General features: G+C 48.5%; 2 protein-coding genes and 1 pseudogene across 2 annotated transcripts; all 3 read right to left on the bottom strand.

Moving 5' to 3' along the window:
• Window positions 1–1,456: 1,456 nt before the first annotated feature.
• On the bottom strand, window positions 1,457–2,353 carry LOC4333763 (uncharacterized). Its single transcript, XM_026023809.2, has 2 exons — window positions 2,194–2,353; window positions 1,457–2,105 (listed from the first exon to the last, which is right to left on the bottom strand). The coding sequence occupies exon 2, from the start codon at window positions 2,057–2,059 to the stop codon at window positions 1,592–1,594; it is 468 nt and encodes a 155-aa protein (XP_025879594.1). The 5' UTR covers window positions 2,060–2,105; window positions 2,194–2,353; the 3' UTR covers window positions 1,457–1,591.
• A 1,641-nt stretch (window positions 2,354–3,994) lies between these two features.
• LOC4333765 (60 kDa jasmonate-induced protein-like) lies at window positions 3,995–5,021 on the bottom strand. The gene has a single exon (XM_066308251.1). It carries the CDS (start codon window positions 4,915–4,917, stop codon window positions 4,180–4,182), a length of 738 nt encoding a protein of 245 aa, XP_066164348.1. The 5' UTR covers window positions 4,918–5,021; the 3' UTR covers window positions 3,995–4,179.
• A 3,233-nt stretch (window positions 5,022–8,254) lies between these two features.
• LOC107277939 (uncharacterized) lies at window positions 8,255–9,321 on the bottom strand (annotated as a pseudogene).
• Window positions 9,322–11,128: the final 1,807 nt, after the last annotated feature.

Consider the following 11,128-nt stretch of genomic DNA (forward strand, 5'->3'; position numbering starts at 1 on the left):
CATAAATCTGAAAGTAGAGAAATCAACACATCGTGTACCGATAAACTATTGTGTCACTTGATTGTGAAGGATCAGACCAGCTTTGTATTGCATCAGTGTTAAGCAGTGATAAGAAGCGAATACTACTTCCCAGTAGTCTTTCAATGCAAAGGAAAGGATATTAAGGAACGATCATATCAATGCTTACCAATCATCAATGCTTGCCAATGACAGTAATTTCAAATTGATAGATTAAGATACTTAAATATCACACATCGATACAAAATTACAACACTTTTGAGTAGTTTTGTAATTTCTCTCCCATATCAACTCTGGTGAAAAGAAATACTATACTAAAAAGGCTAGACAGTTGTGATACTATATAAAACTTTGCTTGTTCGTATTCTGGAAATGCTCCACACAAATATTTCCATTTTAGGTAAGAAATGAATGAGTGTATAGTTGGATTGGAAATTTTGACCTGAACTCTGCATATACAACACAATTAATTTTGTAGTGCTAAAAAAAGCTAGCAATATGCTAAAGTGGGTGAGAATACTTGATGTGTCTAAACTGGCTTTAACTCAATGCAAAATAGGATGTAGTGATTGGAGAAGCTTTCTGGGATGGATCAACATGGTGGAGAAAAACCACTTTTATCCTGCCGTCACTCCTTGGTGGACTATAGAAAGTCACCTATGTTTTCAGTTGCAAATATTTTGGCATTGTGAGGTTACAGATTACTAATTCAGATTTAGAAGATAGACAAATGCATAGAAAGGAAGAAGCTCACTTCAGATATAATGGCTATAATATAATAACATTACCTTAAACCACGGTACAACCAACTGTCCTGAAGGGTATAGGGTTAAAAAAGGTGGGGAGCAACAAACCAATAGGGAAAATTAGCGTTTCATGGGAAGAAACAAAAGAATTTATATGTTTGCATTAAGCACCTAGATATTTAAGTACAGACCACATAGACTGTGAGTAATAACATTATGTGAATATCTTTTTCTAAATATGCAACCACTTTTCAGTTTGTTAAGCTAGTTAAGCTAGGAAATAAGTATTGATCTGGCTTGCTTGTTCGAAGAAGAAACCACCCCCAATAACTGCAGTCACCTTGCCTAGCTTAGAAAAGAAGAAAAGCAATTCTCTCACGCAAAAATATTGTTTTGAACTGGTCGAACGCTGATAGCACACACCATAATCACGAAAACGTAACAACACAGCATTTTTTCCGCGTTCGTTCAATCAGGATCCCAACCTCCACTCCCTCGCTTTTCGCGCGCACACTTTTCAAACTGTTAAGCGGTGTATTTTTTTTTAAAAAAAAATTTAATATGAAAGTTACTTAAAAAATCAAATTAATCATTTTTTTAAAAAATAACTAATACTTAATTAATCGCGCGCTAATAAACGGTTCCGTTTTTCGTGCAGAGGGGATGGTTTCCAACCCCAACAATCGAACACAGGCGCAAGCTAATCTGCTGCTGGAAATTGTGGACTCACACACATACACAAATGAACGAGAACTTGTCGCTAATGGAAACGTTATTACTACTACTCTACAACTAACTTTAACAGTTTATCATAGAGGTCAGTAGACTCAGTGCGGCACATCGCCGCCGCCGAGCCGTCGCCGAGCAGCTTTTGCCGACTGCCGGAACGTCCAGCCGACGACGGCGAGCGCCTCCTCCGCGCTGCCGATGTTGGCGCGCTCCCTCAGCACGCCGGTGAACGGCCCGCCCCACTCGCCGCGCCGCCTCCACCTCCCGAGCTCGTGCCACATGGCGTCCCAGTGCTCGATGTACGGCAGGTGCTCGTCGGCGATCCGGGCCTGCTCCCCGGCGGGCGCCCTCCCCATCCGGCTGGCCTCCAGCACGGCCCGCGCGATCGGCCGGAGCAGCAGGGGCCGTGCTCGCTGGTGGTGGTGGTCGCCGCGGTGGAACAGGTGGTCGCTGCCGCGCAGGGCGTGCCAGTGGCCGCTCCGGTTGGCGAAGCCGGCGACGAACATGGTGTCGACCCTCACCGCCAGCGCCCCGGCGCCGCTCCCGAAGTCGAGCAGGTCCACCATGGACAGCTTGCCCCTCAGGCTCGTGGGGGACAGCTCGACGTGCCCCCTGCGCTGAGAGAGACGAGCGGGAGGAGGAGGAGGACGAAGAGGAATGGTGCGGCGGCCATGGTGAGGAGTGAGGAATGCGTGCAAACCTTGGGCAAGCGGGCGGCGATTTATCCGCCGGCCCGGCAAGAGGGCGGCGTGAGATCTCGGCGGAGTGGCAGGTGTGCGGCGAGTTTGTTGCCGGAGGCGGCGGTGGCTCGCCGCGCGCGATCGGCGTGAGCGAAACTCTTGACCGCGAAGGCGAAAAGTAGAGCCGCTGACAGGTGCAGGGGTGGGCATTCCGTCTAACCGAAAAAATCGGTTCGGTTTTTCGGTCTTTTAAAAAATTCGGTTTTTAGAATCACTCGGTCTTCAAGAAAACTCAGGACCGAGCGATTCGGTCTTCGGTTTGTTCGGTTCGGTCTCGGTCATAAACCGAACTAACCGTAACACTAACTGTGGTTTGAACGGCAGAAAAAAATAATCACAAAAATAGTACTCGTAAAAGATCGATGAATCAAATCAACTCAGATCGAATCAAAGCAGCTCGGATGAACGACAGGTCGACAGCAATATGATGATCCCACGAGCAAGTAGCAGGTAGAGCACGACTCAGAGAAAAGAAGCAAATCAAGCAAATTAATCCTACTGTGACTTGGATCCCGTCGATCTCCATCGCCCCTCCGAAAGCTCCATATCTCATCCATCTCGTCTCCCATCGTCGTTGTTCCCGGCTACCCGCGGCTGCCATCGCTTTAATCACAAGCTCACGGCCGGCGTCCTCCGCCAGCGAGGTCTCTTCCACCACCGTCCACCAGGGTGCAGCTGGGCGACCGGGCTAGAGTGCGTCGGGTTGGGAAGGGATCGCCACAGCCGCACGACCTTCTTGGGAGGCGCTCCTCCGTCGGGCGGCGTTGGGCGGTGCTGCACCGTCGGGCATCGGGACTGGGAGTTGCAGAGGATAAGATCGTGGCTTCGTGAGCAGGGACTAGGTGGTTGTTGCTCACGTGATGAGGTATTGGGCCTAGTGGGCTGAGATGTCACATGTGGTATTGGGCCTCTGATATATTTCGGTTTTTTCGGTCAATTCAGTTAACCGAGCCTCAAGACCGAATTGACCGAACTAAATTCGGTTAGTTGAAAGTGCATACCGAATTTATGACCGAATTTCTCGGTCTCGGTTAGTTCGGTTTTGGTCTCGGTCATTTCGGTTCGGTTTTTTTCTGTCCACCCCTAGACAGGTGGGGCATGAGTATACAAGATTTTTTGCGCATGATCTGGTGGCACACACATTGGAACGTATTTTGTGTGAATTTGAATCATCCGATGATCCGTGCAGCCATTTGCATTGGCAGAAGGAAAACGGAGAAATTTGTTTGGACGCTTCTGTTTGATCATTTCAGAAGCGTGTGGCCGGCCTAGAATGAGTTTGGCTAATGCCCAGATCCTCGTGCCTTGCTCTGATCTAGAATGAGTTTGGCAAATGTCCCAAATCCTCATGAACTGAACAAGGAGTATCAAGCCTGTGCCGAAGAACAGGTCCAGTAAAAGAAGTATCCCCATTCGGTCCAACACTTTGGCACTTGGAATTGACGCTCGTGCTGATCGATTGTGTTTTCAAACAGTATATGCAACTAGAAGTGTAACAGAATCATTGGCGGCCGCTTAACTTGCAGACGGTGAAAGAAGAAATCTGTTACCACTGTACATATCCAACAGTTCTTTTTTTTCGTAGGAGCCATATTCTTTTTTTTGACAGTATGTTCAACAATGCTTGCAGCTGTTAATTTGCTGTAGATGTGATGTGTCAACACTCTCAAAGGTGCAGTTAGATTCATGAAATTTTGATGCTGAATTTAATTTGGATTAACCATCACAATACCAATCTGTATGAAACGGAACTCCCATCAGTAAACAGCACTGAGGCACAAAACATTTACTGCATAATAATCGTCAGAGGCGGCTCACCAAATTAAGTTCTAAACACTTTGATCTGAAAACACAAAACACAACATCACAACACACAACAATATTTTTATTCAGCGAGCAGCCGCGCGTGAGACGATGAAGCAAGCAAGCACTGCAAGCTGCAGTGATCAGATGCCGTGAGCAAGCTGCAGCTCCTCCAGGTCGCGATCGATCAGCACGCCGGCGACGGCGCCCGCCTCCTCCGCGCCGCCGATGCCGGCGTCCTTCCTCAGCAGCTCGGTGAACGGGCCGTCCCACCTCCCGGTGCGCCTCAAGCGGAGGAGCTCGAACGACATGGTGTCCCAGTGCTCGATGTACGGCAGGTGCTCGGCGGCGACGCGGGCCCCCCCCCCCCCCCCCCCCCACCCGCTCGACACGGTCTCGTTGATCGGCTTCACCCGCGCCGCCTCGCTGATCATCACCGTCACCGCCGCCAGCGCCCGCCCGAGCTCCTCCACCTCGTTCCCCTCGGCGGCGAACGCCGCCGGGTCGTAGGAGGAGAGCACGCGGGCGGCGCGCACCATGGCGTCGCGGCCGAGGGGGACGCCGGGGAGGTTCTGGATGCCGCCGATGAGGTCGCGGTAGGTGTCGCCGCCGAAGGGGAGGACGCTGGCCGCGGACGGGACGAGGCCCTCGCGGCCGCGGAAGGCGTGCCAGTGGCGCGTCCGGTTGGCGAAGCCGGCGAGGGAGAGGTCGTGGCCCTGGAGCGCCACGGCGGCTAGCTCGTCGGCGTCGAGGCCTCCGGTGAGGCCGACGACGAAGAGGCCGTCGGAGGGCGGCTCGAGGTCGGAGACGGAGAGGACGTCGCTGCGGTAGCCGCCGAGGTCGAGGAGGAAGTAGAGGAAGAAGGCGGCTTGGAAATGCATGGCCAAATCGATCAATCGATCAGCTTGCACCCCTACTTCTCCCAATCTCTCTAGCTATAGCTTCGTTCTGAGCAAGTGTGATACTGGAATATAAATACGAGAGAGATATTAGCTCGATCGCTTTTAGCACGTCAAAAGAGCGTGTCCTCTCTACCTCTCCGGAGAAAGGGGATGACAGGTGGGGCCAGGACCCCGGGCACTGTTGGGAGAAACTAATTGTATGACTCCGCTGGTTCAGTATGAATTTTATTTTTTTTATATACTCCCTCCATCCCCTAAATGTTTGACGCCGTTGACTTTTTAAAATATATTTGACCGTTCGTCTTATTCAAAAAATTTAAGCAATTATTAATTCTTTTTCTACCATTTGATTTATTGTTAAATATACTTTTATGTATACATATAGTTTTACATATTTCACAAAAGTTCTTGAATAAGACGAACGATCAAACATGTTTAAAAAAGTCAACGGCGTCAAACATTTAGGGAATGAGGTAGTAACTATTTAAACCACATGCATACTCCTAGATATGATAGCATCCATATGTAGAAAATACTTTCCAAGATCCATCTCTACTTTCAAGCTTTCCATGTCGTGAGGAGGAAGAGGGTGCAGACTCCTTTTTTTTCGTTTGTCCCTTACCGATTGCTAGTGCTGTCCATCATTCATAAACCATTGTGGTTACACTCCATTTCGACGATTTGAGATGTTCGTAGGTCGTCTAATTAGATAAGATATCTCAGTTTTTCTCGTGTATCTATATTTCACTAATAAGTTAAAGGACATATCTAGTGTGTGGTGATAAAGCACGCGGTATGTGTTGTTTGGCCAACCATGCATTTCGCTAGGAGGTGGAAGCACATATCTAGTGTGTGGTGGGTATGCGTTGTTTGGCCATTCACAGGTTACCAATTTATCGAAGCACAAACTATTTTTTGCACAACTATTCAAGAAAAGAGCTTGCATTTTTTTTTCGAGATCTATGGTTTTCAGGTCAATATTTTTTCGAGGTATATGGTTTCCAGGACTCCAGGTCAATATCTTAGTACTTCCTCCGTTTCACAATGTAAGTCTGTTAACAGTGAAATTTGGTAATCAGCAAAGACGTCATCGGCTTAGAGTCATTATCGGCTGCAGCATCTCGGGATCAGCCGATGGGAGTTATCAAGTCGCCAATAGTCAAATTCCTGCTATATTCGGCTAAGGAAATCAATCTACTAACGGAAGCTTATCCATAAGTGACCGAGTTTAAAAAGAATGCGGCATGGCAAGTTATCTATTAAATAGAAATAGTTTGTTAGTTTCCTTTTATCTTTAGAAAAATGTGTTTAGTGTCCTATAAGGACTTTATCTGTTCCTTTTATCTTTAGGAAGGTTTCTTTCTTGTCCGACAAAGACTTGTATCAACCCATGGGTATAAATATGTACACCCTGGGTCATTGTAATCTATCCTCACGATCAATACAATTCGGCGCATCGCCACCTTTTACCTTTTCTACTTTATTTTATCGTCCGGTAGGATTTGGCACCTGACGCGGGGCTGCATCGGTGTTCGATCTCTGACGAAGGGGTAAGTCCAATGTTCCGTCGGCCCAGGCAATTGTATCGTTTACGTCGGCGTCGTTCAAGGCTGCATCAGTACATTCGACCTCTTGGATTGCTCTGGTTTGGATGATATATTTGCCTACCTATTTATCATGTCTCTGTTAATCTAGTCTTAGCATATCAATTTAGCTCTATCAGCTGTCTCTCGCTTTAGGGTTTCTGCCGGTATCGGCTAAATCGCATTGCTAGATTAGATTAGCCTAGGCATCTACCACCCTGAAAATCAGTCAACGGCTTGATTGTCTAGATATTGTGTTTGATCTACTAAGTCGTGCTTAGAACCATAATCTCTAGCCTGCCTCTTGATTGCCAATAAGGGTTTCATCGAGGTTTCAGCCGGTGAGTTATCTGGACGTTGCATCGGCTCATAAGGATTGCATATACATAAAAGTTGGATTTAGCCGATGACAACAAAGGTTTCACTGTTTAATCTAATCTTGTGGATTTCATGATATCAGACCTCTAGCCGATGTGTGCTTTAACCCTCGGATCGATGCTTATTTATCATATCATTGCTAGCCGATTGGTTTATACAGGACTATATTGTTATTTTATTATATCATCATCAACCGATTGCTTAAACCCTATCGCTATCGGCTGATATCGGCATCAGCTGTTATCGGCTGGAATTACTCCATCGGCTTGTCAGCCGATCGGCTGTTTTGATCTACTATTTGCATATCTTGTCAGTTGCAGGATCAAACTGACTGGCACGCCCGCATCTCATCAATCTTTGGACCTGCACAGGAGCTAAGCAGATCTCTCAGGCCGGTGCGTTCGATTTTTTCGTCAACAAAGTCATTCTAGTATTTTTTATATTTATAGTGATATTAATGAATCTACTTACATTGTGAAATGGAGGGAGTAGTTTGTGTTGATTGACCCTAGGAACCGCATACCTTGTAAGCTGATCCGGCCGTATATTCTTCGTGGTCTGTAAGCTTTTATTTTTTATTTCGTATGCTGCCGCTTCATACGTATACGTTATGAATGGTGTTCATGGCTTGATGCATTCATATTGATGAAAAACTTGTGACTAGCAGCCTCCATTAAGGTGTGAAGCTGTAGGGTTAATTCATGAAATTTCATTTCCGGGCAGTTCCTATTGAAAAATTGAAACACGATGTGATGCAAATGCACATGAAGATGGAAATGGTCAGTTGGTGAATAATGGAACAACATTGAGGCGCACACGGCACACACATCTTCATATAATAAATCACTACCAGACCTTCTAGTCTACACTGGCCGAAGATGTTGGGGGTCTTCCGGCTAGCTTTACAAGATGGAGGGCTAGATGACTTGGGTTCGAAACCTCACTCCTTTTAATTATTTGATATTAGGTCATTTCTTAATATTAACGTCTTTTTTACACTTGCCAAAAACCATCGGGAAAAATATGAATTACTGTTAGAAAATATTTCTGTGTGGTACACACCATATACCTATAGGAATAGCGACCACCATATACCTATAGGAATAGCCGAGACCACAGAGAAATGTGGTTTTTCCGTCAGTTTGCCGAAAGAAATTATTTAAGTTATTTCCCCGTGATCTCAAAACAACCACACAGTCAAACAAACTGGTGTTAGAAAACGAAACACATCACATGTATACGTTGGATTGAGATCCTCTATTATTGAAGTCACCGTGCCTTTAATACTTACATGTGGGTCCAAAATATTCTATCCTATTCACGTGCCAGCGACAAAGTCATGTAATTTCGAAACTCGAGATTCCTGACCGGAATGATATATACTCAACTCAATTACTCAAATAGTTAAACAGCACGCGCGATGCGGTCATGCTAGCAAGCAGTAGAAAAGAGAGAGGTTGCAATTTTGCATCAGGTGGTGGAGTGAGCCAGGATCAGCTGCGCCAAGGTGGCAATGGCGAGCGCCTCGCCGGCGCTGCGGATGCCGGCGCGCCTCCTCAGCAGCTCGGTGAACGGCCCCGTCCCACCTCCCGGTGCGCCTCCACCGGAGGACCTCGAACGACATGGTGTCCCAGTGCTCGATGTACGGCAGGTGCTCGGCGGCCGCCACGCACGCGCCTCGCCGCTCTCCCGCCACCCGTTCGACACGGGTCTCCCCGATCGGCTTCAGCCGCATATGGCTTCCACGAGCATCACCGACAGGCGCCGCCACGCCCCGCCTGAGCGCCGCCGCCGCCGCCTCCTCCTCGCCGGCGGCGTCCGCGTCGTACGACGCGATCGCCTCGGTGGCCTCCGCCGCGGCCGCTCTCCCCAGCGGCAGGCTGGGGCCGATGAGGTCGCGGTAGGTGCTGCGGAACGGGAGGCGGCGCCTGCAGGCGTTCGGGATGGCGCCCTCGTCGCCGCGGAAGACGTGCCAGTGGCCGCTCCGGTTGGCGAAGCCGGCGAAGGAGAGGTCGTGGCGGTGCGCCGCCAGCGTGGCCTCGCCGCCGTCCAGGTCGATGAGGAACACGTCGTCGCCGGAGATGCCGGCCTGTCGCGCCGCCGAGCGAGCCGCCGCCGCTGCCACTGATCCTCCTCCTCCCCGGAGGCGCCGGCCGCCGCCGCGGCCGGCCGAGAGGTCGAGGAGATAGACGGCGAGGGCGAAGAAGAGGAGGAGGAGGAGTCCGGAGCGAGAGCTCTTTCTTCTTCCTCTTCGCCGGCACGCCGCCGCGGGATGATGAGAGCTCGACTTGGACTTGGATAGTGGAATCGTCGTCGTCGATCGAGCGACACGATCGAGAGCAAATTGTGTACATAATTGTGGTGATGATAGTGTCGTGGTTGCATGCATGCGGATGCGGGTCGCGTTGGACAACTGCACCATGGTTTGTGATGAATCGTCGTCGTTGCGACCGGCAAGTACAGCACGCACGCACGCACGGGTGGGAGAGAAAATGGTAGGTCACTTGTTTGATTGAGGCGGGCATCGAGCTGCGTCGATACGAAATTTCGGAACTTAAATTTGGATCTATGCATTTGTGTACCGTGGGGAAAATCGATCTGCTCCGAGATGGATTCTAATAGCTCGAGTGGACATCCACCCGTTTATTACATGTCAACTAGATGGTTACGAAAAATTTTCAAAAAATTTGATAAGATGTATCCATATGTAATATATCACTCCACAAACATGCAAGTTAAATTCAACTTTTACAATTTGTAAAAAAATAACAAATTTAATTGTAAATATACATATTGTAATTTGAGTTTTGTTTCTTATTTTTGTAACAACTTGTAGAAGTTGAATTTTAACTTACATGTTTGCGGATTGATATATTACATATTGATCTATCTTGTTCATATTTTTTTAATTTTTTTCATAATCATTTAGATGACATGCAATAAACGGGTGGACGTCCACTCGAGCTGTTAAAACAGTTTCCCCGATCTGCTTTGCTCGCAACCTTTCTTCTTCGATTGCGCGTGCTGGAAATGTGCGTGCAGTGAGCAGTGTTGCGACTTGCCATACGGTCATCGCAATCGCAAGTGGTGGCGTAAATGCGTAATACGTTGGAAAAAGTACATCGAAGGTCCCTCAACTTGTCATCGAGTTACAAAATCGTCCTCCAACCACAAAACCAGATATGATACATCTGTCGTCCCTTAACTAATCAAAACTGGTTACAATAAGTCCTTAAGTGGTTTTGACACCGGTTTTGTCCTACGTGGCAACTAAGTCAACGTGGGACCCACGTGGACCACGCATATCAGGATGCCACGTCATCTCTCTTACCCCTCCTCTCTCTCTCGCTCTTCTCTTCTATGGGCAAGCCGGCTGGCGGTTGGGGAGGAGGCCACTGGGGCGAGGCGGGAGAGGAGGAGGCGGCGTGGCTAGCTCGTGCCGCATCCCGTCCTTAAAGTTCCCGTCGCTGTGGGAATCGAAGAGGCAGCGCGGTGGTGTCAGAAGTTGCGCGGTGGAGCGGAAGGCGGCGTTGATCGCGTTGGGAGCCGTGATGGCGTCGGAGAGGGAGCGCGGCGGCGGCGGGGTGGTGTTGTTGCCGGAGGAGGCGAGGAGGGGCGCCAACCTGCCGCTGCCGCATCCTAACATGTGGGGTCCATGTGGGTCCCACGCTGACTCAGCCGTCACGTAGTACAAAACCGGTGTCAAAACCACCAAAGGATCTATTGTGACCGGTTTTGATTAGTTAAGGGACGCCAGATATCTGGTTTTGCGTGGGGGGGGGGTGATTTTGTAACTTGATGACAAGTTGAGGGACCTTCAGTATACTTTTTCCTAATATGTTGGGCTCACGAATCTTTAAAGGCCCATGACTTGTGGGCCTTAGTGGGCTTGGCCTAAAAATGCGGCAACGCGTCTTCCTCGATGCCAGCCGTCTCTGCTCCCGGCGGTCTTTTTTTTTTTTTTAAAACCACTTCCATCGGCTGTTTGTAATCAGACATCAGCTGACCGCAGACGCCGCCGGCCGCCGGCCGCCGGCGAAGTAGAAGCCATTTACAGCGCTGGAAGTGGTAAAAATAGCAGATAATTTACGCTTTGTGCGTCAAGAGGAGTAATGTATTATTGTATTTCTTTCCAACGAACTGTCTGGTTTTTACTTGTTAGTAGAGAGTAACATCCATTTGCAAATTACTGCACTTGTTTTTTCTAAACAAAAGTTATAATACTACGT

Source organism: Oryza sativa, chromosome 3 (assembly GCF_034140825.1).
Source record: "Oryza sativa Japonica Group chromosome 3, ASM3414082v1".
In the NCBI taxonomy this organism is placed as follows: domain Eukaryota; kingdom Viridiplantae; phylum Streptophyta; class Magnoliopsida; order Poales; family Poaceae; genus Oryza; species Oryza sativa.

Coding starts and splice junctions, on each gene's coding strand:
- LOC4333763 (XM_026023809.2), bottom strand. CDS start 2,059: ATGGTGGACCTGCTCGACTTCGGGAGCGGCGCCGGGGCGCTGGCGGTG.
- LOC4333765 (XM_066308251.1), bottom strand. CDS start 4,917: ATGCATTTCCAAGCCGCCTTCTTCCTCTACTTCCTCCTCGACCTCGGC.